This window comes from Phodopus roborovskii, unplaced genomic scaffold (genome assembly GCF_943737965.1).
Source record: "Phodopus roborovskii unplaced genomic scaffold, PHOROB, whole genome shotgun sequence".
Lineage (NCBI taxonomy): Eukaryota > Metazoa > Chordata > Mammalia > Rodentia > Cricetidae > Phodopus > Phodopus roborovskii.
Window position 1 is genome coordinate 3131497 of NW_026126469.1, and position 26505 is coordinate 3158001.

Sequence of the window (26505 nt, forward strand, 5' to 3'; positions counted from 1 at the left end):
GCCACGCGGGCCAGACCTGTATGCTGCCAGACCTGTGCGCTGCCTGGGCGAGGTGAGTACCGCAGCCCGGCGCCTGCACCGTTCCGAGCTCAGACCCAGGAATCGGATGCAGCACCCGCGGAACTGGGACTAACTGGGACAGAGCTGAAGGGCGCTGAGCTCGGGCGGGGGTTCTCCAGACCTGGGTGCTGGGTGTAACCTAAGAGAACGTGGGCTGGGGAATGAGGACGCGTAGGAAGGGGTCTGATCCTGGCTGGGGGTCGCTGAAGCGAGGTAGGTCTCCACACTTATCTCAGGGAGCTTGTAGATCAGTTCTGGGGTGGGAGGTAGGCTTGGTGAACCTGTCCCTGGAGTTGGGTTTAACCTGGACAGGATGCGGCACATCCAGGGCCTGGCCCATCAGGAGAGGGTCTCACTTAGTTTTGGATTGGGAGCAGAACCTCTAGGGTCAGAGGTAGCGGGCCCAGGAGGTGGTCAGTGGAGTTGGAAGCTGCTGAGCAATCTCAACAGGTGTTCTCTGAGAGGTCTTAGGATGTCCCTGGGTCTCTCCTTGCAAGACAAGCTGAGGAGCACTAGGGCAGGCTTTGGGACAATGTGAAAGAAAAAGGAAGTCTTCCAGCCAGGGGCCCTTGTTGGCCCTCCAAGCTTTGGGAATGCAGTGGGAGCTGTCACGAGTAATTGTAGCCTCATTTAGGAAGTTGTGGTGGGGTAGGCCCCAAGAGAACAGCTTGTCACAGAGATACAACACTACCCTAATTAACATTGGGGCAGATTTTTGCCTAGGAATGCTGACAGGGGAACTGCTAGCTGAGTCATCCCGGTTTAGGCAGAGGTGGATGCTGTTCTGAAGGGGAACAAGGGACTACAGAAGTCAATGAAGGGAACAATTACAAAAATCAGGGAAGGGAGGGGAGGGAAGAAGGAAGAGGAGGGGGGAAAGAAGGGAAAGGGAGAAAGTGGGGGAGGGGAGGGAGGGATGGGAAAGGAGGTGATCTATGCAAGCTCCTTATGATTTGGTTTGCTGCTGGGCTTGTGGAACTTAATTCCCATTCCCCCACAAGAAGCTGAGGCTAGGGTCTCTGGTTTTAGCTTCAGAGAAATTGGGTCAGCCATCTTGAATTTTCTCAAGCAGACACTTTGGGGTCTGAAGTTGCTCTAGGGCTGCAGACTTGAGCTTCAGAGAGATGGTTACCACTTTAAAAGGAACTTGGCCAAATGTGGTTGAGCCTTCTTGTTCCAGGAGAGAACATATTTCCAGCAGTGGCAGACATCCTTCCTATTGGACAGAAGTCCATTTTCTGTTTCATGACCCTTCCCCTCACAAGGACTAATTGTACTAGGACAAAAATATTTGCTGTCAGGATTTTGTGAAGCTGTTTGTGAGAGTTCATCGGACACGTGTTGAACACTTTTCTAGATGTCAGGTATCTTTGAGACGGTTGAGGCAGTCTGGAGGGTTTCCCAGGTATCCTCTAAGTGTATGAGGTAAAATGATCTATCACAAAGTTTCAGGCATGATCATTTCCTGGAACAATATACGGACCCAGTAGAGGACTTCCGGTGTAGCCCATGTAACTGTGGCTCCAGGTCAAAGATTGTCCACAGAGTATTTGGTGTGTTGAAGACTCCAAAGTTTCTATCAGATTGTTAGGCTTCAGCCTGCAGATCCTGCTGGGACAGGGTAGCTGCACTGAGCATGGCAGAAACAGGAAGGCTGTCCTGAATTTGATGCCTGTTTGTGTTACATGGTGATTTCCAGGCCAACTTGGGCTACAGAATAGGACCCCTGTCTTTGAAAAAAAGAGGGTACAATTTTCTTTTTGCAAATGAAGCTGTAAGATGGTTTTGTGAAATGTTTTGGTTTTTTTGTTTTGGGGGTTGTTTTTTGTTGTTGGTTTGGTTTGGTTTGGTTTTCAATTTTCAAGACAGGGTTTCTCTGTGTAACAGCCCTAGTTCTCCTGAAACTCACTCTGTAGACCAGACTGGCCTCGATCAGGCTGCCTCTGTCTCCTGAGCACTTGGACTAAAGGCGTGCGCTACCACTGCCCAACCATGAAGTAAATTTTTTAAATTAGGGGACGAGAGGGCACTAATACAGTGAAACTCAAATTGCAAACATTCTTGCTCTAAGTAAATATAGTTCATTTTTGTTATTAGTTCCTCTTTTTAAAGCTGGCCTAAGCCTTGCACCAAGACTCCTGCATCGGCCCTTCCTGTGTTGGGATGACATTTGTGAGCCACCACAACTGGCTCTAAGTGTGTCTATGTGTTTGTGTGTGGGAGTATGGGCAAGTACATGCCATGATGAACATGAGGAGGTCAGAGGCGGTGTCTTTTTTCTTGTTTACTATTGCTCATGCTATACTAGCTGACCCACAGGCTTCTGAGGTCTGTCTCTTATCTCTCTTCACAGCACTGGAATTTTAAACACATATTACCATGTTTGGCTTTAAGCAATTTTAGGAATCAGAACTGAGTGGTCTTTCCTGGCCCAGTTGTTTTAAAATCATTTGCAATGCCTTTAGAGAAACACTGTTATTTCTGTAGGCTGTTTTGACTTTATCAGTTTCTTGACTTTCAGCTAAGAGGAAAACACAAACTAGATCCTAGGATAAGGGGCTTCTTTTCTTTTCCCCTTAAGTTTTCCTGACTTGAGAAGGAAAGGATGGAGGGTGGGGAATGTAGCTTGGATGGTAGGATGCTTGCCTGACAACCCTAACCCTGGGTTCTACCCCTCGCACTTCATAAAATTAGGCACGATGGGATATTTCTAGAAATCCAGCACCCAAAAAGTAAAACAGGAGGATCAGAATTCAATGGCATGCTCATCTCCATAGCAACTTTGAGGCTTGCCTGGGCTACATGAACACCCCACCCCACTCCCCATCCCTACCCCAAAATAATCAACAAAACATGTAAGAAAATGGAGTGAAACTCATTCAAGGGTAAGTCATAAATCCTTGAAGACAGTGAACAAGAACAGAATCTGAAATGTGAGCCTGAGGATGTACAATCATCATGCTTGAACTCACAGCATTTGGGAGGTAGAGGCAAGAGGCTCAGGAACTCAAGGCCAGTCTTGGCTATGTAGCAAGTCCAAACCCAACCTGGGGCACACAAGGCCCTGTCTTAGTAGGAGAAGAAAGGAACTTTAAGAATCTGATAAGCTGCACAAATGTGTTATGCTTCTCTGTTGAAACACAAACATCACCTCCCTTTTTGATCAAAGATAAAGCAACATTTTGCCTTTTTGCAGGGTACTGGAATTGCACCCAGGGTCTGGTTTCTGCTAACCCTACATACCACTCCTGGGGTTAAAGGTGGGTGCCACCACTGCCTGCTTAGAATTCTTTTTTAAACAATCAGGCAGTGGTGGCACCCACCTTTAATCCCATCATGTGGGAAGCAGAGGCAGGCTGGCGAACCTCTGAGTTCCAGGCCAGCCTGGTATATAGTTCTAGGACAGTCAGGGCTATACAGAGGAAATCCTGTCTCAAAAAACAAATCAAAAAAAAAAAAAAAATGTAGCAATGCTGCTGTTCTGGAGAACTGAGTTTGTTTTCTAGCATCCATCAGGTGAGTTAATGTCAATGGCTATAAGGACTCAGGCACTATGCTGGCCTGCCCCTGTCACCTGTCAGAATGCACTTAGGTAGTACCCTGGTCAGTCCAGGGTTCCATGATTGTGTAGGACCCTCTTACCCTCTCTTTTCTGCTCTCTTTCCATTCTTTTTTCCCTCTTTCCCACTATTCCTTTGGGGCAGACAGGACTTTTCCTGTCTCCCTCCTCTGTCTGTCTCTGTGTCTTTACCTCTTTTCTCTTCCCCCTCTCCCCCTTCCCTTCTTTAAGTGCCTGCCGTGTTTGTCCCTCTGCCTCGGTCACCCTCCCCTGCCATGGAATCCACCAAGGTTTCCCTCCAGCTTTATCATAACTATAGGCACCTGTAACTCCAGCCCTCTTCTCTGGGGGCACACACACGGACACATAAATGAGAACAAAAAAGAACTGTAGATGGAGATACTTTCAATTCCAACACTCAGGAAACAGAGGCAGTCAAATCTTTGTGAGTTCAAGGCAGGCCCAGGAACCTCAGGTTACTTTGATGACCTCTGTAAGAACAAGGTACACCCAAATTTGTGTACAGCTCACTGAGGTCTGATGGCTGATTCTGGGGTGTTTCTGAGCCTTCAGAGGCTTTTTAAATTACTTGTGGATCTCTGGGGGCTAATTACTATTCTTACTGTAGTGGTATGAATATGCAAGCCAATTCTAATAAAATAATAATGGTTTTTTTCTTATATACTCACTTACTTGTTATTTTGGTTTTTTAAGACCGTTTCTTTGTGTAGCCCTGGCTGTCCTGGAAGTCACCCTGTAGACCAGGCTGGCCCTTAACTCAGAAATAAACCTGTCTGCAGAGAGCTAGGACAAAGGTTCAAGCCATCATGTCCCGGTTGTTTGTTTTGAGACAGTCTCTCCATGTATCTTCCTAACATGGAGTTTGCTGTGTAGATCAGGCTAGTGCCTCGCATTGATCACCGTGCCACTGCCTCTAGAATGGTAGGGTGGCAGGTGCTACCACACCTAGCCAGCAAAGTTTTTCAAGAGGGTTTTATAAACATTGGCTTAATAAACTCAAACTTAGTTCCTTAAAGCCCTCTGGTACTCCCTGATTCTGGGTAATCATTCTCCAGTGGGATACTTTGTCAACAGCTGCCCCCTGAAGTTTCCACTTGTGTCCTGCTGTAGGGGAATATAGATCCTAATTGTAGCTATGCAAGTAGCTTTGACCATGAAAGAAGTTATTTGGTAAGTTTTGATATTTGGAGGGAACAGACTACGAGGAAAAGATAAGCATTTCAATGTAGTTTAACAAAGTATACTTTATTAAATAGTTATGAGTCATGGATAGCTAAAGAGAACCCAGCTTCTTTTTATAGTCAGCAAATAAAAAATAGAACTCCAGCTAGTAGCAATGATCCAAAAAGCAATCAAGCTTAAGCCTTCCTTTCTTTTTACCCAGCCCATGTCCTTAATTCCTGATTAATTTTTAATTTTTTATTTTGGAGGCTTTTGGTCACTATGAAGATAAGACTAGCCTTGAACTCAAAGCTCAGCCTACTTCTCCTCCTAAGTGCTAGGATTAATGGCACCACCACTGAGCTACTCTTCAGCCTTAGTTCCTGTGGTTTCATATATTGGTTTTTGACCTGGACCAGCAAGTTGTTCTTCAGTGACAGGGTCCTGAAGAATAAGGACAAGGGGATCAGAGATAAAGAAGATAGAAAAGGTGGGCTCAGGAGGTTTGCACAAGGTCTTATACCAAGCAAGCATTTTAAGAAGTACAGCATCTTACATAGTATTTGCAGGGGAAAATGGGGCAAAGTCAGTGGAAAGCTATCGTACAACAGGACAAAGTCAGCAGGACCCTAATCAAGCAATGTTGTACAAGGGGAACAGGTTATCTCAAGGGTGTCACAGACCCAAGCACACAGCAGCCCAAATTAGGTTCCTTTATCCTTTTATCAGGGCATCTAAGAAAGCCTTGGCTCTCAACAGATTATCTCTGGTGTGTGTGTGTGTGTGTGTGTGTGTGTGTGTGTGTGTGTGTGTATGACTGGGGACAGGACTCAGGACATTGTGCATGCTACACACATGCTCTACAATAAGCTGTGTCATCAACTTATTTTATTTAGACATTATTAACAGACTAGGAAGTAAAGTTACAAGTTTATCTCATACCAGGATCTAGCAGATTAGTACAGTACATGAATTCATCTCATAATCTCTAGAGGTATTTTATGGTGACCTGTAAGTATGTGTGGTTGTGTGTATGCATGTGGCCAGAGGACAGCCTTGGGTGTTGTTCTTCAGGAACTATCTATCTTGATGTGTAAGACATTGGCCCCCCCTGGCCTGGAACCCTCCAAATGGGCTAGGCTGAATGCCCAGTGAGTCAAAAGTTTCTGCTGTGTCTGCCTCCCCAGACTGGACTGCCTGGTTTTTATATAGACTCTGGGGATTAAACTCAGCTCCTCACACTTACATAGCAAGCATTTTACTGTCTGAGCCGTCTCCCCAGCTCCTGTTTTTGTTTGTTTTGTTTTTAAGGCAGGATCTTTTTATATAGCCTTCCTTGACTGTCCTGGAACTTGCTATGGAGACCAAGGTGGCCTTGATCTGCCTGCCTCTGCCTCCCAAGTGCTGAGATCAAAGGTGTGTACTACTATACCTAGCTAGCCCTGGTATAATTTTTTAATATAGAGAGGGTATGTTAATTATTAACTAAACACAAACTTTTTTTTTTTAATTTTAGCAAAATCCTTTTACTGGTTAGCATACTTCTTAGAAGACATTTGAAACCCCCCCCCCTCCTGCTATTTGAGGATCTTTGAAATAAATATGTGAAACATAGGGAGTTAAGTAGGATAAATTTAGACAGTCTTGCTGTATTTTAGCTCAAACATAATTTAAAATGTCCATGTTTATGTTTAGACATAAACCCAGTGTAGGGCTGGTGAAATGACTCAGTGGCTAAAGAGCTTACTTACTTCCAAGCCTGAAGACTTGAATTTGACTCCCAAAATGTACTCTGGACATCACACACATGCTGTGCCACACACTTAAAAAAGAAGGGTCTCCCTTACAGCTTTGGAGCATGTAGACCAGGCTAACTTCTAACTTACAGAGATCCACTGCCTCTGTCTCCAGAGTGCTGGGGTTAAAGGCATGTACCACCATCACCTTTTTTTTTTTTTTTTTTTTTTTTTTTTTGCTTTGAGACAGGGTTTCTTTGTGGCTTCGGAGGCTGTCCTGGAACTAGTTCTTGTAGAACAGGCTGGTCTCGAACTCACAGAGATCTGCCTGCCTCTGCCTCCCGAGTGCTGGGATTAAAGGCATGTGCCACCAACGCCTGGCTGACACAAACTTTTTGTTGTGGTTTGTTTGTTTTGGGTTCTTTTGTTTTTCAAGACAGGGTTTCTAGGCATATGCCACCACCGCCCAACACAAACGTGTTGATCCATTTGTACATTTAAAAATATGTGGTTCAGCTGGGCAGTGGTTCAAGACCAGCCTGGTCTATAGAATGAGTTCCAGGACAGCCAAGGCTTCACAAAGAAAGCCTGTCTCAAAAACTATAAATAATAAACAATGCAGTTCAAAGGTAGAGTGATTGCTTTGTCTGGCAAACAGAGAATGGATTCAGACCCATCATGGTGACAGAAAGGGGAGGGAGAGGTGTCCCATACTTGTAACTCTACCATTCAGGAGGTAGAAACAGGAAGATCAGAAGGACAGCTACTAGAAAGTTCAAGAACAGCCTAGGCTACAGGAGACTCTGTCTCAAAAAGGGAAGAAAACCTAGGGAGATGGCATGTTAAGTATTGTGCTGTGCCATGTAAACATGGGCAAATGGTGGCACATGCCTTTCCCAGAACTCCAGAGGCCGAGATAGGCGGGTCCCTGTGAGTTCAGGACAGTCAGGGCTACATAGATAGACCCTGTCTCAAAAACAAAACAAAAAATAACAACAATAAAGATGGGCAAAATGGTGTGCACCTGCATCTCCAGTGATGAGGGTGGGGACAGACTCTTCGAGTTCACAGACCAGCTATTTGCAAGCTCTACATTCAGCAAGAGACCCTGCTTTAAAAAAGAAGGAAAAAAAAAAAAAAAGAGGACTCCAATGTCAGTGTATACATGCAATGCATGTATATTTGTTTGGTATTGGGTCCCAAACAGGCTCTGTGTATATTACATGTGAGCTGCATCTTAGCCCTCAAATTTGTATTTCCTTATTCAACTTCAGGCAGTTGCTTCGGTGGATCTCTGAATTGTTAGAACACTTGCTAGGGTAAGGGGTCAGGTTTTAAGGACTCCAGAGCTGAGGACAATAATGTGTCCTCTCTGGTGGCATGGTGAGTGGAGCTTGGACTTGAAAGGGAGCCTATGAAATGATGTTAGGATGTCTGAGGGAAGGTCTGAGCAGTGGAAGATGAGACAAAGGCTGGGACATGGCTCAGTGTCTAGGATCTGTAACTGCTAGTATGTGGAGGGCTCTAAGCTTCCTCCCCACAAATGAAGGGAATTGTATGTAGGGGAGGCATTATAGAGAAGACAGTTGTAGGGAAAGGCGTGAGATCCTAACTTTCCCCAGACCATTGGTGCTTCAGGTGACCCTTGATAGTCACATCAATGGAAAAGGGGGGTTGGGTGTTGTTTGCATAGTAGTGTTTTGGTGTGTTGACATAGTGGTGGTAGCACAGAGTTGAAATAGACATGTCCTAGCCTGCTGAGAAGCACCCATGGAGGAGTTAGGAGCACACATTGACAACAGAAAGGACTTACATGGAGGCAGAAATACGAGTTTCCAACCACAAACCTAAAGGTTAAGCTGCCAATCGGAACCACAAGCCAGAAACCTTCAGTCAGAGAGGAAGGAATGCCAGGAGCCACCTGAGCTCTGGCCCCATAAGAACAGCACAGCTTATGCAGGACATGGTGGCACACACCTATAATCCCAGACCTTGAGAAGCAGAGGCATAAGGATGAATTTAAGGTAGCTTGTTTGAGGCCAGCCTGGTCTGCATGAAGAAAAAAAAATTGGAAGGTAGAACTCTTTGGCTCGAGCAGAGCTAGGAAATGGAAATATGCTGAAAGCAGTTAGAATTGGTTCATAGGAACCTGTTTGGATTTGTACTTGGGCTTATGAAATTTCTGCTCCTAGGTGGTGTGTTGCTCAATGGTAGAAATTACATAGCACCACCCAGCACTGTGAAGATGAGGGGGAAAAAAAAAAAAAAATGGAAACTCTAGCCAGGCCCCTCACAGGTTAGTTACCAAGGCTGGGAGACACAAGTCTTATCTTCAGGTGTCGTCTGTAGCACACAGAGTGTCTGTTTGGTAGCTTTGGGTTTTCTCCAGCAGGAACTAAAGTCATCCCTAAGGGTGTCACTGTGAGCCACCTAGGAACTAGGTTCTAGCCTGTTTGAGCCAAGGTGGAGGTTTGGACCAGAAAAAAAAAAAAAAAAAAAAAAAAAAAGTCAAAGGAACAGGGTAGAGTCTGTGTAAGGAGGAAAATCTTTTGTTAAAATGCTGGTGTGATGTGGCTCAGAGCCTGTGCCTAGAGCCTGTGGTGGGAGGGTGTATGTGGCCATTCACTCCTTAAAGCATGAAGTGAAAAGGTCAGTGTCAGCTCGAATGCTGTGGATGGGATAGTGGGGAGCCTGGCCAAAAGGACAGCTGCCAGGGCCTCCTTGGTTACCAGCCCACGAGCTGCCTGAAATCGCAGCTTCTCAGATAGAGAAGCTTTTGGGATTAGAGCATCACCCCAGAAGGCCTTTCTGCCCTTCACCATCCTCTCTCAGTCCTCTCCACAGGTATTCGCGGCCTGCTTCCTACTGAGAGTGGGAAAGCAATCCTGTTCCTAGCACTGGAGCTCTCAAGAATCCTGTGATGGGGCAGGGCCAGCTGCAGTGTCAAAGTTCCTGTGCAGAGAGGCCCTTAGATCACACAAGGCTGGCTTTGTGAAGACAGCAGAGGAGGGCAGTGCCCTGCCCTGGGCAGCGAGGAGGCTTTGAGACAAGTTCTCATGTAGCCCAGGCAGGCTCAGGATGGCCTTCTGACCCTCCTGCCTTCACCGTTAGGTGTACTGGAACTATAGGTATGTGCCATCACACTGAAGACTCAATCTACAGTTTCATACGTGCTAGACATGAGAGCTATCTAAGCCTTATTTTGGGGGGTGGGGTTGTTTGTGTGTTTGGTATGTGTGTGGGTTGGTGTGGGTGTAGGTATATGTACATTCATATCAAGGTCAGAGGTCAACATCAGGTGTCTTCTTCACTCTCCACCTTATTATTATTTAATGTGTATGAGTGTTTTGCCTGCCTGCATGTCTATGTACTATGTGTGTGTGTTACAAACCATGCATATATGTGTGTATGTTGCTCAGAGAGGCTTGGATCCCCTGGATTAGTAATTACAGACAGTTGTCCACCATGGTGCCACTATGTGGGTCCTGAGAACTAAAATCCTGTAGAAGAACAGCCAGTGCTCTTAGCTACTAAGTCATCCCTTCAGACCCTACTGTATTTTTTGAGGTTCTCTTACTCAATCTGGGGCTCATTGATTGAGTAGGCTGGCCTAACTCATGGGATGCACCTATAGGAGCTCATTGTAGCCAAAGCTGGCTTGGGACTCATTGAATAGCTCAAGTCAGCTTTAAACTGATAGACTTCCTGCCTGGGTCTCCCAACTGTTGGGTTACTGACATGAGCCACATGTCTGGTTCTCTTTAAATGATGGTGAGTGTCAGGGGCATACCTGGTAGAATGCTTGCCTTGCATGCTCTTGAAGTTCTATCTGCAGCACTAGAAGGGAGGAATTAACCATCTAGGGTATGGAGCCCAGCCACTGTGCTAACTGTAGGAGCCAGCATCTGCTCAGTCTTGAAGGCATTTGTGCTGGGCGTATTACTGCCCCAGAGGTTGGCTCATTAGGCAGGATACCCATGTCTTGGGTGGGTGATCTGTGCTTCCTGGGCATGTCTGTGGCCAGCAGGTGCCAGGTACTATGTAATCTCTTGTCCTGCCTTGCCCTCAATCATGCAGGATCGATGGGACTTTCACCCCAGTTTACAGAGGAGAGAACTGCTCAGTAGAGAAAGGTGTGCCAGGCCCCAAGGACCTGTCCTAAGATCAGGCTTGGGATTCCTGGCCCAAAGAGCTGCCCACAAGTCTACCTCTTAGCCTCCCTGCTGCTCAGTCACAAGAGCATTTTGATCGTGGAGGAAACATATCTGATGATTGTGCTTTCCAGAGCTGGGGAGTGAGAGCAGAGTGCAGTCTGTGGATTCAGGGGACCCTTGGGAAAGCCTGTGTCTGGATACAGGGGGATGCAGCAGGGGGTGGAGTTTTAAAAAATAAAATCCCATGTGGCCCTGGGGCTTTTGAGACAGGTGTCACTGCAGCCCTGGATGGCCTGGAATGTAGTATGTAGACCAGGTCTTGAACTCACTCTTGACCCTCCTCAACCTCCTGTGTGTTGGAACTACAGGTATGCTCAGTCATCCCCCTTATTCCCCCCTCCCGTTTTGTCTCTCCCTGTCCACTTTCTCTCTCTTCAGCCTGAGTAGTTCAGAAGCACTGCTGCAGCAGCCTTGTAGCCCTTCCCCTCACAGCTATAAGGTAAGTTGATGGTTCTGTCTAGATTGAGTTCAATGGAGTCAGGGTTCACCTCAGAAGCTGTAAAACCTGTCCTTTGTTCAGGGGATTGCATAAAAGTTGTCTCCCCTCCCCCACCCACCCCCCCAATCCAGTGCTGTACTCCTACAATGGGAAGCCACCCCTGGAGTTGTTCTATAGTGCTCCCACACTACCCCCAACCTATCTGGAAGCTCCTTCTTTTATTTTGGTTTTTCAAGACATGGTAGCCCTGGCCATGCTAAAACATACTCTGTAGACCAGGCTGGCCTCAAACTCAGACCCATCTGCTTCTGCCTCCTGAGTACTGGGATCAAAGGTGTGCACTACCACTGCCTGACTCAAGGCTTCCTCTTAATAAAGCTCATTCTGAAGAGCAACTGCCTCAGCTTCCTTCTCCTTTAACTCAAAGTTAATAGTTTATAGCAGTGAAGACTAACCCAGACCTTTGTGGATTGAGCTACACTCAGCTCAGGGTTCAGCATAAGCAACCTTTATGCTGGTGTCACTAGCAGATGACTAACAGCCCTTTCCAGTCTACCCCTTGGCACCTTTGAGAATAACTTTAGGATGAAAACTTCACTCTTGGACATTGGTTAGGCATGAAGGGCATTCACAGTGTTGTATAACTTTTACCTTCATTCCACACTGTAGCTCTGTATCCACTGAACATCCCCCCTCCCCCAGCCCCTAATCAGCTTCCAGCCCATGAGTGGACTCCTGTGGCATTTGCTATTCTGTGTCTGGACGATTTTGCTAGCAGGGACCATCCATGTACACACTGCACCGGGAACTCTTCAGCTTAGAGAACCTTGGGGTGCTTCTACTTGTGGGCTTCTGTGAGCCACACTGCTGGGAACAAGAGTACACAAGAAGTGTCTGAGGTTCTGCTGTCAGCCTGGCTACCCAGCATTGTCACATGGTGATAACCTCTTGAGGAATCATCAAACTGTTCCCACCAGTTTTCATCTCAGCGGTGTGCAAAGGTTCCAATTTTTTCATATTTTAATCAACTTTATTATCTTACTTTCAGATAGGAAGAAAAAATCTGCAGGCCTTCAATCCCAGTTACTTGGGAGTTTGAGGCAGGAAGATTATAAATTCAAGGCTTGCCTGAGCAATTTAATGACAATTTGTCTCAAAGTAAATGGCTGTCAGTATAGCTCAGTGAAGCCTTGTGCAATAGCCCCTGGTGTCCCACCCAAGAGAAAAGCCAATTCAGTGACTGTCAAGTACTCTTTCCAGCATGGCTCTAAGATGCAGTTCCTCAATAACTGTAACCTATGCTAAGACACTTATTTCACCAAAAGGCTTTTTATGTCACTGTTGTCGAGACAGGACCTTAGGTTTTCCAGGCTGTCCTTTAAGTCACATGAATGGGACTTCTGACCTGTCTTCACTGCCTGAATGTTGGGGTCGCAGGAGTGGGCCACCAAGCTCAGCTGGTGTGAACTGGCACCCAGGGCTTCATGAGAGCCCAGTGAACTGCGCCCCAGCCTCCCTGTGCTCCCAGATTTTAAACATTTTGTGCATGCTATGTTAGATGCACACAGCTGCATCTACCCCCAAATCCTCTTTTACTTGTTTTTTTTTTTTTTTTTTTTGAGGTTTTGCTTTTTATTTTTATTGATTTGAGACAGAGTCTAGTATAGCCCACGCTAGTCTCAAACTCATGATCTTCAGGCTTCTGAAATTACATATTTTCATAGTACCCAACTATTTTTATTACTGTAGCTTTGTAGTTAAGGGGTTTTTTTCCCCTTGGCTATCCTGAAACTTGCTCCATAGACCAGGCTGGCTTCAAACTCACAGAAGTCCACCTACCTCTGCCTCCTGATTGCTGGGATTAAAGGCATGTACATCCAGGCACACGTTGGCCCTACCTCTTGGGGACCTGGCAGAGTTCATCACCCCTGTGTGCATGGCAGGTAGTTTCCTGTCTCTGTATGCAGGAGCAAAAGGTCCCTTTAAGAGACCAGCTCCGCCAGTCTGCTTTCTCTTTCCGCCATTTCTCTGAGGAGATAGGCAGGCCTTTTTCTCTCCCCCTTCCCATACTAGTTTCCCTTCCCACAATAAAACTTCCCACTTAAGTTCTGCCTGCATGTTGTAGTTGTTTTTCACTGGCCAGGGATCTGCTGCATATCAACAACCATTATCCAGCTTGTAGTTGGTTTTAAATAACGAAGTTAAGTTCTTCACTTCTTTTTCAATATTATTTTGGCTATTCATGCTCCCTAGAGATTCAGTAAAGTGTCTCCTGAAAATAAAATGCCCTTGGAATTTTTGGTAAAGGGTATTAAATCAGTAGAATGATCTGGGTGGTGCTGAGAATCAACAGCAAGAGTATTAACAGCCTTACAGCAACAAGGCTACCACTGCGGTCAGTTACTGACATGTCTCTTGGTGAGGGTCTTTATGCTGACCCAGAAACCCAAGCTGCCTATGATGAACACATCTTGTCTCTATGCAGTACAGCAGCTTTGAATGCTTGGGATAAGGGTAGGATCCTATACTAAGATAAGGCAAGGACCAAAAGAACGCTTTAGTGTGTTTCTAGAAAGATTGTCTAGGGCAGTACAATTAGAGGTAGCAGACATAGATTCTAGGCGAATACTCATAGAATCATTAGTTTATGAAAATGCAAATCCACAATACAAACAAGTGCTTTGGCCTTTAAAAATCAGATCAGCACCCCTGGATGAATAGGTCCTATATACAGACAATATTAAGTATAATGGCAATAACACTGAAGCTTGGGTAGGAGAAGCCATCTCCAAAGATTTGAAAAGATATCAAAATGTCAGATGTTTTAACTGTGGTAAGATAGGACGTCTAAAAAGAAATTGTTGGCAAAGCATCTCTAGAAATAACACTCCCAGGAATGACTCGAACAGAAGGCCTCACTCAGCCTTCTGGATTATGTAGACGGTATGGCAAAGGCCGACACTGGACAAATGAGTGTAGATCAACCAGAGGCAAGCAAGGAAACCCTTTACAATCAGGAAACTCCTTGGGGGTCCTCTCGAAGGCCCCCATGTCAAAGGTGGTCCAAACATTCCCAGTCACTGTGGAGGACAATCTCCCACAGGATGATTAGAAAATCCAGTGCCTATTGTAAAAACTCATACTGCTCTGGATGACAAACTAGTGATGGAAGTTGAATCAAACATGACAGAAGGGAATAAGAAAAGTATATTTTGGGAAACCTCTATAAACAGTCAAAGGCCTAGGTTGATAGTGAAGATGAATAACAGACTGTTTGGAGGCATTGTTGACACGGGCTGACGTAACTATCATAACTAATAAATCTTAGCCTTGAAAATGGCCTCTGCAAGAGGTAAATATTCAATTCTTAGGGATTGGAACCCTGTCTTGGGTAAAACAGAGCATGAGATGGATTGAATGTGTAGGACCAGGAGGACAGAGAGGAAGGTTGAGACCATATGTGGCTGATATAGTGATAAATTTATGTTGTCGTGATCTATTACAGCAATGGAATATACAGATTAACATTCCTCTAGTATTAGATAGGAACCATAAACGACCTCATGATTGTGGAAAAAAATAGTATAAAGTACTATACAAGACAGACACCAAATGTCCAGGCTGTACAAAAACAGAATACAAGTGCTGAACAACAGAGGAACCAAAAGCCCTACCTTTAAAATGGCTAACAGAGGAACCTGTCTGGGTAGGACAATGGCCTATGACCTCTGAGAAGTTAGAAGCTTTAGAAAACCTGGTTCAGGAACAGCTAAATGCTGGACATATCGAGGAATCTACCAGCCTTTGGAATTCTCCTGTATTTGTTATAAAAAAGAAATCTGGTAAACAGAGATGCTTACAGACCTGAGAGCCATCAATAAAGTTATCCAGCCAGTGGGCTCTCTACAGCCTGGAATGCCCTTGCCTTCTTTGATACCCAAAGAATGGCCTATTATAGTTATTGATTTAAAGGATTGCTTTTTCACTATACCTTTACAAAATCAAGATAAAGAGAAATTTGCCTTCACAGCACCTAATTACAATAATTCTCAACCGGTGAAGAGATATCAATGGAAGGTTTTGCCACAGGGAATGCTAAATAGTCCCACCCTGTGCCAATATTTTGTACAAAAACCGCTGGAAATAATTTGTAAACAGTTTCCACAATTTATAATCTATCATTACATGGATGATATATTGTTAGCTGACTCTAAAGGAGAAATATTATAAAAAATGTTTGAGAAGATAAAGGAAGTTTTGCCTCACTGGGGATTACAAATTGCACCCGAAAAAATACAAAAAGGAGATTCTTATAACCTTTCTTTAAGCCCTGAAGTTTAAGAGCTTTTGCTTCCTCTCTCCATAAAGCTCTCCATTCTAATTGAGAGGAATTTTCAAGGACAGCTGATATTAATTGATCCCAATCCTTAGGAGTTACCTTGTTATTCCTTGATCATGATTCTGTCAATTGCTTCACACATGGTGAGTGCATGCCATAAGAGATTACTGTTTCCTTTATACCTTTTAAATCTTTCAACATATTGGTTTTTTTCATTGCTGGTTTTTCATTAATAGATACAGGGGAAACTCCCCTGATACTAAACAGTGTAGAAAATTTTAAGTCTTTTTCATGCCCTGTTACCTGTAGTTCTTCTGATGTATCAGACTGCAGGTCTTCTAAGGCCTGAAAGCTATTCTCCATTGCTTCTTTGAGTGTGTCTGAATTTCTTGAATCATGTAACTTTCTAGAAACTTCATTGCATCAGTCAGTTTCTTCCTTTCTCCAAGTATGAATGATTCCATGTTTTTAATATTCTCATCCTTAGATATTATCTGAATGGCATGTAAACTGCCTTCCAGAAGCAATGTTCTATCCTCCAGCTTGCCATTATCCTCAGCTATGGAACAGATTCTATCTGCTAGTCTTTCCATCTGATGTTCCAGTTTATTTACCTTATCAGTAGCCTTGTCCAACCAGGAATGAGCTGTTTCTGCTAGTGTGTTAATGCACTGCATTGTTTCTGCTTTGGTTTGGTCATTTTTATGTTCCATATTTTGTATTCTACCTGTCAGCTCTCTATTGCCATCTTCAATATTTTGAATCAATGATTTGTACAAGTTCCTTATTGTTTAATCTCAACCATTTCTTTAAGAATATCATATTAATGATGAAACCCATTGCTATTATAAAAAAAATGTATATATTGGTTATTGGTCCAGTCATAATTTTCTTCTGCTAAAATTCCTTTTATATATGAAGTAAAAAAAATTCCTAAATTACACCTTGGGTGTAATTCTGCTGTCCTGGAACTTTGATGCTTTTAGTTGTAGATGTCAGCTTGTGGTAGTTACGCCTGGAGGTATACCACTAAATAGCATTAGGCAGCAGACGATCCTTCTGATCCTGGTCCCTGTAGGATAGCTCTTAATAAACTAAGGCAAGCAAAATTTTGTTAAATAAAGGAGTGAAACGAGCCTTGTGCAAATTGCTGGGACCACAGGGCTAACAGGTGCCACCTCCAACTGGTGCCGCCGGGCCGCAGGAACATACAAGCAGGGCAGGCCCAGAGGCTGGGCTGTGCACAGGAACACACAAGCAGGGCAGGCATTGCAGGGCTGTGTGCGAATGCAATGGGCAGGGAATGGGCAGGAGATGAGCCGTGGTTTCAGGGCTGTGGTGGAGATAAAGGAGTTGTAGGGCAGACACAAACATCTCACAAGCTGTGGTGTGTCTGCCTGGTTAGGCAAGGCAACCACCTGTTCAGGGATGGTGGGGGAAGGGAACAGCATCTGCCGCCTAGGTGAAACCCAGGGTGAAAATCCTGATCCCACTTCTGACACCAGATATTGTGGTTTAATAAGGATCAGGATAAACAAATAGGCCGAATAGATGTTTATTCAGGGAGAAATAACTTACAACCTAGACAGATGAACACCAGCAGGTTCCACCAGATGCTCTCTCTGTCCGAGGCCCACCAGCAAGAGAGCGTTCCTAGGCTCCTCCTGAGACCTAGTTCCACAGGTCACTTCCATCCCACAATGAGCGTAGTCAGTGCCACAGAAGCAAAGTGAGTATTTCACTACACATGTCCCTTCAGTTTTATACTCTCATGGTCAACTAAGATCAACTAAATATGTGGTCTGCTGAGGCCACTCAGGACTGAACTTGGCCTTTGCCTAGAATTAAACGCTTATTCCAGGAGCCCACCCAGTAGTACTCAGATCCCACAGTCCATCCACATACACCAGACAAAAGGAGCTGGCTGGTTTCTCAACAGAGTTGTGCAAATGGCCCAGAGCTACCCTAGTTCTGTTGAAAGCATGGTCTGTGTTTCTATTTCCTGGATTGCCGTGTAGTACGTGTGTCCACCTGTGTGTATTGGGATTACAGGCATGTACTGCCACAGATAGCTTCCTCACTTACAAACTCATTGGTTCTACAAAAACCCTTTGAAGTAACTGACTGCTTGAGTTTGGCAGTTGCCTTTCAATGGCCAGGTGGGGATGGCTACACCCACTCCCCATAGCTGCACAAAGCAAGAAAGGGCTTTCCGGGAGCAGTGGAGCCCTGCACTTTTGGGGGACAATGGGGACTGTATTTCTGTGCTACCTCCCTAGTTGGATTTTAGATGGATGGACTGACAGACGGATAGAATGAATGAATGAATGAAAAAAACCAGCTCAATATCTTATCATTCAAATGCTACTTCTAGTAAGGATAGTTAATGGTATAACTAAGACACCCAAGCATGTGCCAGGAAATCTCACCCATACTAAAGGAGTGACCATGGGCCTGTGTATATATATGCCCACGAACTCAGCATCCAGCCTTGCAGGCTGGCTCTGGAACCTGTTCCCACTTTGCTGCACACATTCTTGACCATGTCTGGTAAGCTGCACGATGATCACATGGGCCATTGTTCTCCTGGACACTTTCCTGCAGATTAACAAGTGTGCTGGTGGTGGGAGCTATAGCCTTAGCAAAGCAGCTTTCTCCTGTTTCCCCTGTATGACAGCAGGTCCCCCCAGCTGGGATGCCTTCTAAGTGATGTCCACACTTTGAATCTGGGAAGGTGCTGGAATGGCTGGACCTTAGTCAGTTCTAGGTCACTTTCTGTCAAAAATTGACCACAGGCCAAGCTGAGTTCCTCAGAATTCCATGCAATTTCCATGTCTGCTCGGCTCACAAAGTGGAGGTCAGGCCCACCATACAGTGGGTCAGGAAAGCAAGAGCTTGGATGTGATTGTTTGACTAATGGAAGCCTGTGGGTGTGTGTGAGCATGCAGACCCGCGCTCTGCCCTGTGCAAATGACTGTGTGACTCTGTGGGCTGCAAAGCCTCAGCTTTTCGTTTCTTCTGTTCTCTCCTGAAACTGTCCTGAAGCACCTAGGGCTTGGGCCTGCCTCCTAAGACTCTTCCTCAAGCCTTTCCAGCCAAGGTCAGGTTCTATGTAATCACCAGTGGCCACTATGGAAGGAACTGTAAATGGCCACTGAGTGTTTGGTGGTTAGTTCCTCTTCCTGTGTCCTTCTATTTAGGGTCTCTGGTATGAATCATGAGCTCGTGCTGTGAACTTAGTGAGTTCTGCCTGGTGCCAGCCGTGGAAATCTGCCAAACTTTGCTGGTTAGATCCTGGCTTCTCTACCCAGCCCTTGCTTGCCAGAAGGTGTGTGTGTGTGAGCATGTACTCACACTCACCTTGTGCTGGGGACAGACTGGGCTTTAACCCAACCCTTTGATATGATCTTAGAGGATCTGTAATCTGGAGCTGTTCCCTACTTCAATCGATCCCAGAATCATTCCTTTGTGGTCTTCAGCCAAGAATCAGTCCATACAAGGCAACAGGAGAGTGCATATATTGTATTAATTTTGCACAGCCCTGGGGATTTCCATAAGATTCGGACCAGAGAAATGACCAAAGCATTGGACATAGTGGTACACACCTGTAATCCCAGCCATCAGGAGGATTGTTGAGTTCAAGACCAGCCTGGGCCATATAGCCTGGCTCAAGAGAGCAGGAGCTGATAATGGAGGTTAGTGGTAGAGTGCTTACCTCACACATACAAGGTTCCACCCACAGCCAAAAGGAAATAAAGAAGGAGGGGCCACAGCTTTCCTGCTTTCTGAAGCAAAGAATGGTAATTTTGTAGGGAAAATAGAACACATCTCTGGAATGAGCTGGTGAGGGATATCACTTGGTAACTGTGAAGCCAGCTGGAAAATGAGGGTCACCCCAATAAGATCATTTTTTCGGGCCCCCAACTCTGTTCACAGTCTCTGCCTGATGAAGGCTATTTTTCTGTTTTGGTGCCAGAAGACCTCATCCCAAGAAATCTTCACATTCTTTTGTATGTGGCCCATCCTGCACCCAGTTCCTCTTTTAGCTTGAAATAGTCACAATACCAGTTTGGTGTGAGATGGCACCTCCTTCACCGAGAAAGCACCCAGGGTTGGGGACCATGCCTCACTGGCCTCCACACAGGACTCCAGGAGGCACACATGTACCTGTTCTGGCTAGCAGCAGGCTGCAAGGTCTCCCCTAGCTCTTACCCAGTGAGTCATGTGGGCGTATGCTCTGAACCTTGACCCTCCTTTAGCACAAGGAACCAATGGTGCTCTGGGCTAAGTTCTGGGTGGGTGAAGCAGGAAGGGCACAGGCCACATAAACCTGTCTACTTCACTCCTGCCCTGCAGATGCTGTTGGCTGCCATCTCATTGGGTCTCCTGTTGTTGGCCCTCCTCCTGCTCCTGCGACGCCTGGGCTGGGGCTTGATAGCTATCTTCTGGTTTGAGTTTGTGCAACAGCCAGTCCGCAACCTGCTCATGGGTGACACAAAGGAACAGCGCATCCTGCGCCATGTGCAGCAGCATGCTAAGCCTGGAGATCCTCAGAGCGTACTGGAGGCCATTGACACCTACTCCTCACAGAAGGAGTGGGCCATGCATGTGGGGGATGCAAAGGGTACGTGACCTAGTGTGCAGGTGACGGCTAGAAATGGGAACCCAGACCTGGGTGTGGTGGTCTTTGCAGGGGAGGCTGTTAAAGTGGGAGGGAATCATGGGTCATTCTCCTGCCTAGCCCCCTTAGAGACCATAACATTTATACTTGAAGGAACCAGTTAGGTGTGCAAAGGCTTGGGGCGGGGGGGAGGGGTCCTCTGGACTATAAGCATTAGAAGAGTTGGGATGTTACTGGTCTGGAGAGGAGCGAGGCCCATAACTGGGGGTGGAGTTCCCCTCCTTCTGCCTATATTCACATCCTCTTACATCACTCTCTAGGCCAAATCATGGATGCAGTGATCCGTGAGTATCGTCCCCTGCTGGTGCTGGAGCTAGGAGCTTACTGTGGCTACTCAGCTGTGCGGATGGCCCGCCTGCTGCCCCCTGGAGGCAGGCTTCTCACCATGGAGATGAACCCTGACTATGCTGCCATTACCCAGCAAATGCTGAACTTTGCAGGCCTGCAGGACAAAGTATGGCCCTATAACCAGTGTGGCGGCTGGAGCTGGGAAGGCTAAGCAGGCAGGGAGGGGAGGGAAGATGAGTTCAGTCACTAGCACCTGCCATGTCAAAGGAAGGAACCCCAGCAGGTTAGGGACAGTCTTACTGAACTATCCTACAGAGCCAGCAACTCCCAGGGCTGCCCCAGGAGAGACTACACAGTGCAGACTCCTCTCCAGAGCCCCAAGAAATTGATATATGTACATGTAGGGGCCCAGGCAGGGTCCTGCATATCCCTGTGGGCACAGCACTGACAGAACACTGTTCCAGGTCACCATCCTCCTTGGGGCATCTCAGGACCTCATCCCACAGCTGAAGACCAAGTATGATGTGGACACATTAGACATGGTCTTTCTTGACCACTGGAAAGACCGCTACCTGCCAGACACACATCTCCTGGAGGTGAGCTGAGCTGACCCTGCTTAGCAGGATGGCTTCTGTGCTATCACTGTTGGGGTAACTGGGCTTTGGCCTCTCTGAAGAATCCCACTGAGAGCATAGATGGGCCCAGGGACAGTCTGGGAATTCAGTGGCAGATGGAGATGGAAGGGAAGGGGTTCTGGGTAGGAGTGCCAGGCCAGGGACTCCCTGCCTTGCAAGCAGGGTTCTGCTAGGAAGAAAGATGAGCACTAGAGACCAGGACACCTAGGCCTAAAGAACACAGGGCTGAGTGAGTGTACCCGAGGGAGCAGAACTTGCCACATGTGTGTGACTTGGGGGTAACTGAGGCTGGCCACGGGGATGGCAAGCATGTTCTGGATCTTCCCTGAAGCTTCTGCTCTACACCTCCACTCTCCCTAGCCCCTTCCTGCCCTCAGCACTGCTGCTCAGTCAGCGTCACCTAGCAGAGACCCCAGTGATTACTGATGGAGTCATCCCTACTCCCAAGTTACTAGAGTGTAAGGATGCATTACCTTGTCCTGCTCTGTTGGCCAGAAAAGGGACAGGGAGGCTCCTTAACCTTCATTGGGTTTCCTCACAGCCTTCTATAGCTAACATGGGACTGTCCATGTGGTGTTGTCCAGTTGTCTTCAAGAGTATACCCTGTCATGTATACTAGAAAGTGAGGGGTCAGCCAACAAGCCCATGGGCGGGATAGGGCCACTGTGGCTTGGATGTGGTTTAGACAGTTCTGGGGAATATAAAGGCACAGAGGAGAAGTCAGGCATGAGCTTTGGGCAAGAGACGGGGAGGATTTTTACTGACCTTGTAGAGGCATGGACAGGGTGAGTAAGGGAGCTATTTCTGATGTCCTTCAAACTGTTTTGGAAGTACTGAGCTGGTGGGAGACAGGGATATACCAGGGCAAGGAAGTTGTACCAGAGGATCTGCTTCTAACAAGAGGGCAGGCAGTAAGGACAGAAAGGAGACTAGCAAGCCAGGTCAACCACAAGAAGCTAAACATGAGGCTACAGACAGCAAGTGGCTGACAGGAGAGCCAGACCACAGTGCAGGGAGTGGGTCTCTGCAGCTTTCTGTGTGTGGTAATTGCAGGGACCTGCTTTTAGAAAAGCAGCAAATACTGCTGTTCAGTAACTAGAAGTTAACAGTTCTTAGCACTGCTGCACAAACCTGTCAATTAGCTCCCAAAGAGAGGCAAGCAATGGGAATGGCTGCACTTTTTTTTTTTTTTTTTTTTTCTTCAGTGTATGGTTGTAGAGAATTGAACCCCAAGGACAAACCTTTTAGGAACAGTGACACTACCTCACCACCAGTCTCAGTGGTGCCCAGATACAATCTCAGTACCTGAAGGCAGGAGGATGGTATTTGAGGCCAGCCTCTGTTACATAGTGAGACCCTGTCTCACAAACATCTTACCTACAGTATTCTGCACTCCACTGTATCCTTATCGTAGAAGCCCAGTTACTTCTACCTCCAATTCCCTGGGTGACCTGAGATGTCTTTCAGGAAGCTCATGGTACCTGAATACAGACAGGACAGGGCATGTTTCCTGAAGGGCGGTGGGTCCCCAGCACCTCCAGAAGTGCCTATCTTCCGTCCTGTTATGATGAAATCAGGAAGTTTTATATCTCGACGTCATTAGTCTTACTGATAGTCAACATTTAACTCTTGATGTTTCCAAGTCCCTGGCTGAGCCTGGGATTGCCTACTCCTCTTGTTCCTTCCCTGAGCTACAGGGCCCTTTCTGGACTGGGTGACCCCTTCCTTCAGAGCAGTTCCTCACTGAGGTCTTTCTAGCCCATGCTAACATGACACTTTTGTTTTCTACTTTCTAAGCACGAATGTGTTGTGATTCTTAGCGCACAAGACTATCCCCTGAACTTACTGACAGGTCTGGGGTCCCTCGGCTCTCTCATGACCCAGAGGCTGAACATTACTAACCCCACAACCACTGGATCCAGCTGGAGCCCTGGACAACCATTAGGGGTGCAGCTGTGCCCTGCAACAGTATAGACTCTTCTGCATTAGGGTTGGGGGTATTTTTGGGTGTATGGTACTATGAACAGAGCCTTGAGTCATACCTGCTAGGCAGTGCTCTTGTCACTGAGCTATACTTCAGCTCTGGCTATTTACTGGATTTTACTTTCCATTTTTGGGTGGCTTTGTGTGTATGTTTATTTGAAGACAAATGTCTTATGTAGCCCAGGCTAGCCTAGAACTTTCAATCCTCCTGCCTTAGCTTTCTGAATTCTGAGATTATAGATGGGTGCCACATCAGACAGGATTACTTTAACTTTTGTTTCATGATTATGTTAAAAACAAACCCTTAAGCTTCCTAGGCAACCTTCAAATAGGCCATCCAGGTGTGCTGTTTCCTGTTCCCCTCCTCCCCACCCTAAACACAAGGTACACTTCCTTATCAGATACTTCCACGATGTCAGCAGACATACTTGCCATAGTAGATAGACAAGCATCCTACATGTGAGACTTCTTAGAACCACAGCTTCTAAAGCCACTACTTTGGGGGCCCAGGAACAACTCCTTCTTTCTACTTAGAGCCCTGGCATCTAGTGTCTTCCCTGACCCAAGTGGAAAGTCCAGAGCAGATCCTGAAGGTCAGGGGTATTGATGAAGACCCCATATTTTTGGCAGAGTGTTTGAGGGAAACTGGCCTTCTGGTACCACCATCTATCTGTGGTTGCCCATATGCCCCCTTGGGCTGGGGATGGAAACAGGGGAAAATAGGTAGTAGCTGGAAGTGACTATGTGGGAACAGCTGCTGTAGGATTGAAATAGGTTTGCCAAGCATTCATGACCCTCCCTGTTTGTCCCCCACAGGAATGTGGCCTATTGCGCAAGGGGACGGTGCTTCTAGCTGACAATGTCATCATCCCAGGAGCCCCTGACTTCCTGGAGTATGTGAGGGGGAGCAGCAGCTTTGAGTGCACACACTACAGCTCATACCTGGAGTACATGAAAGTGGTAGACGGCTTGGAGAAGGCAATCTACAAGGGTCCAAGCAGCCCCATGAAATCTTGAAAACACAGCTTGCCCTGAGTTCCCCTTCCAGCTTCCTTCTGCAAGATGACACACACTCATGCTGACCCCTCTATGCTTCTGGAGCCCGTCCTCAAATGCCTTGGCTCCTGACATACCTGACTGGCACACTCTAATGTTCATGGGCTCACAGTCCAAAACCATTGTGATAACCCTGAAAAGCACCTGTGGATAAAAGGCTGCATTAAAGCTGAGGGTGTAATGGCTCACAGTGCCTGCCTAGCATGCAAGAGGCCTTGAGTTTAATCTTAACACCAGAAAACAAAAGGGAGTGGGGGGAAAAAGTCAAAACAAGTGTCATCCCGTTAGTGTCACCTAGAAGATCCTCCTAGGGTTTCAGTTCCAGATCCCTGGGCTCTGCCGTCATCGGTCCGGACCACTGAGAAGTCAGGAGATTGAAAATACACAGATGCTGTTTGACAAGACTGTCACCAGCAACACATACCACACTTGATCTTAAGAATGAGTCATAAACTTTCTAGGTGTAGTGGTGCACATCTTTAATCCCAGCACCTGGAAGGCAGAGGCAGACAGATCTAAGTTTAAAGCCAGCCTGGTCAACACAGTGAGTTCCAGGACAGCCAAGGCAACCGAGAAGAGACTCTTGTCTTAAAACAAACAAACAAAAAAAAAAAGATAGAGTTACAGTCTGTTTTTCTAGTTATGTTGTGATCTTTTATTGCAAAAAGAAATTAAAGATCTAAGTATTTGGATACAAAGATCCACTGACTATTCTTCTTAACTACCACACTGCTCTTACCTGATGCCATGCTGTCCCAGCTGCTCTCGACCCATGTGTGGTACTCAATAGATAGTCTCTCCGGCCCGACTTCCTGGCTTACAGAAGTGGAAGTAGGCTCTGACCACAGGGCATGTCTGCAGGCACCCTACTGGCCAGGATGCACCAACTCACAGGTAGAGTTACCCTAGCCCCCACCACCTCCTCCTCCAAGAGGCTCCTCAAGGCCTCAGAAGGGAGGGGACTGTTTCCAAGACTAGACACAAAGATCAATCCCACCTGAGCCTAGATTAGTCAGCCAGCACACCCCTCCTGGGCTGAGGGTGCCAAAAGGAAGGAGCAAGCAGTGGCTGCAGGCCAGAACCAGAGCCTCCCACAGAAAAGAGACTTGAGGAAACTCATCGCCAGGTGGCAGCAGTGGCTCAGTTAACCCAGTGGGACGTGCATTCTGGCTCGTGCCTGCTGCTCTGCTGAGACTGAGTCACACGACAGGCAGTTCCTTTACTGTTTTTTAATCTTTAAATTTCCTTACAAAAATTTCAATGTTTGCTGATACAGTCTTATTTTGGTTTCAATTTTAATGCTTTCTGTCAGTTTTCTTCATTTTTAAGTCACGAACAGCAGGCACTGAAGAGCAATTCCCCTTCTGTTGCTGCTGCCCTCATTCAGGCCGTGAGGTTACTTGAGGTTCTGGGCAGATGCAGATGCAACAGCAGGGTGGCCCTGGCCACAGGCAGTTTAGGAGGACACTGCAGAGGGAAGGTGTCCCAGGAATCCAAGGACAGTGGGGCTGGGGGCAAGCACAGCTTGTTCCCCAAGCTGTCTGCTTCCTAAACTTCCCTTCCTGGACACTCTTGGAAAGGCCCTCTCTGTGATCAGCCTGCATGCAGGGTAGTACTACAGCCACCCTTGGGAGCACAAGTTCTTTTCCAAGGCCCCCCACTTGTCCCACTGCCTGTTCTAGGACCTCCACTCCAGGTTCTATTTGTTCTGGCACTGTGAATGGGGACACTCCACCCCTTCTCTCCCACTATACAGCACCATGTCAGTAAACAGCTAACTCAGGCCTGGAGAGTCAGGTCAGGAGAGTGGAGGAGAGGAGGGATATCCATAAAGTCAGGCCCTTGCTTGGGACAAGAGGCTTGGCCAACCCACCACATAAGGGTGGAGCTCCGGGTTCTGCTCAAGATGGCCTTTCCGAACAAACAGCTGGGCTGGGGCCCTGCAAAAGACAAAGACAGATGCTTTATTAGGAGCCCAGACAGGCAACAGAGCCAGCAACATACATGTAGCAGGGTGGCTTGGGAGGTTCCACACAGGGCTGCTGCCTACAGGGGCCACACAGAGACAGTGGCTGAGGGTTGAAGGGTGGGCCATGGCAAAAGCCTCTAATGCAAGGCCAGTCCTGTCTTGCTAGTCCTCACAGGGCCCTATGATGGGGGTATTTGAGGAAATGAAGGGCTGGTCTCTTAACCCTGATCTCTGGGGGGGGGGGGGGTGAGACAGGGCTGTGAGCACTGGGAGGGTCTTCCTGAGTCATGCCAGGAACTTAGACATGCAGCAGCAGAGACAAGAAGCCCCAGTCCACAGATGGGAAAACCAATCAAATAAAGGG

General features: G+C 46.7%; 2 protein-coding genes across 10 annotated transcripts in view; one reads left to right on the plus strand and one right to left on the minus strand.

Annotated features, from left to right (window-relative positions):
• Window positions 1-9: 9 nt before the first annotated feature.
• On the plus strand, window positions 10-25471 carry Comt (catechol-O-methyltransferase). Of its 3 annotated transcripts, none has more exons than XM_051191029.1 (5): window positions 10-52; window positions 19886-20153; window positions 20471-20664; window positions 20963-21094; window positions 23933-25471. In XM_051191029.1, the coding sequence occupies exons 2-5, from the start codon at window positions 19886-19888 to the stop codon at window positions 24131-24133; spliced, it is 795 nt and encodes a 264-aa protein (XP_051046986.1). In that variant the 5' UTR covers window positions 10-52; the 3' UTR covers window positions 24134-25471. The 3 variants fall into 3 exon arrangements, with proteins under 3 accessions (XP_051046986.1, XP_051046987.1, XP_051046988.1); XM_051191030.1 differs by lacking the exon at window positions 10-52 and adding an exon at window positions 201-273; XM_051191031.1 differs by lacking the exon at window positions 10-52 and adding an exon at window positions 5269-5291.
• The window catches only part of Arvcf (ARVCF delta catenin family member), a 56725-nt gene continuing 55606 nt past the window's right edge, over window positions 25387-26505 (minus strand). For 5 of the 7 annotated variants that reach the window (XM_051191026.1, XM_051191021.1, XM_051191020.1 and 2 more), the window contains one exon: window positions 26056-26112. Coding sequence is in view for 2 of the 7 variants with exons in the window: in XM_051191023.1 (XP_051046980.1) it covers window positions 26074-26112 (39 nt within the window). In the remaining 5 variants the exon portion in view is untranslated. Of the gene's footprint in view, window positions 26113-26505 lie in introns of all 7 variants that reach the window. The other 2 variants (XM_051191023.1, XM_051191022.1) reach the window with 1 other exon arrangement.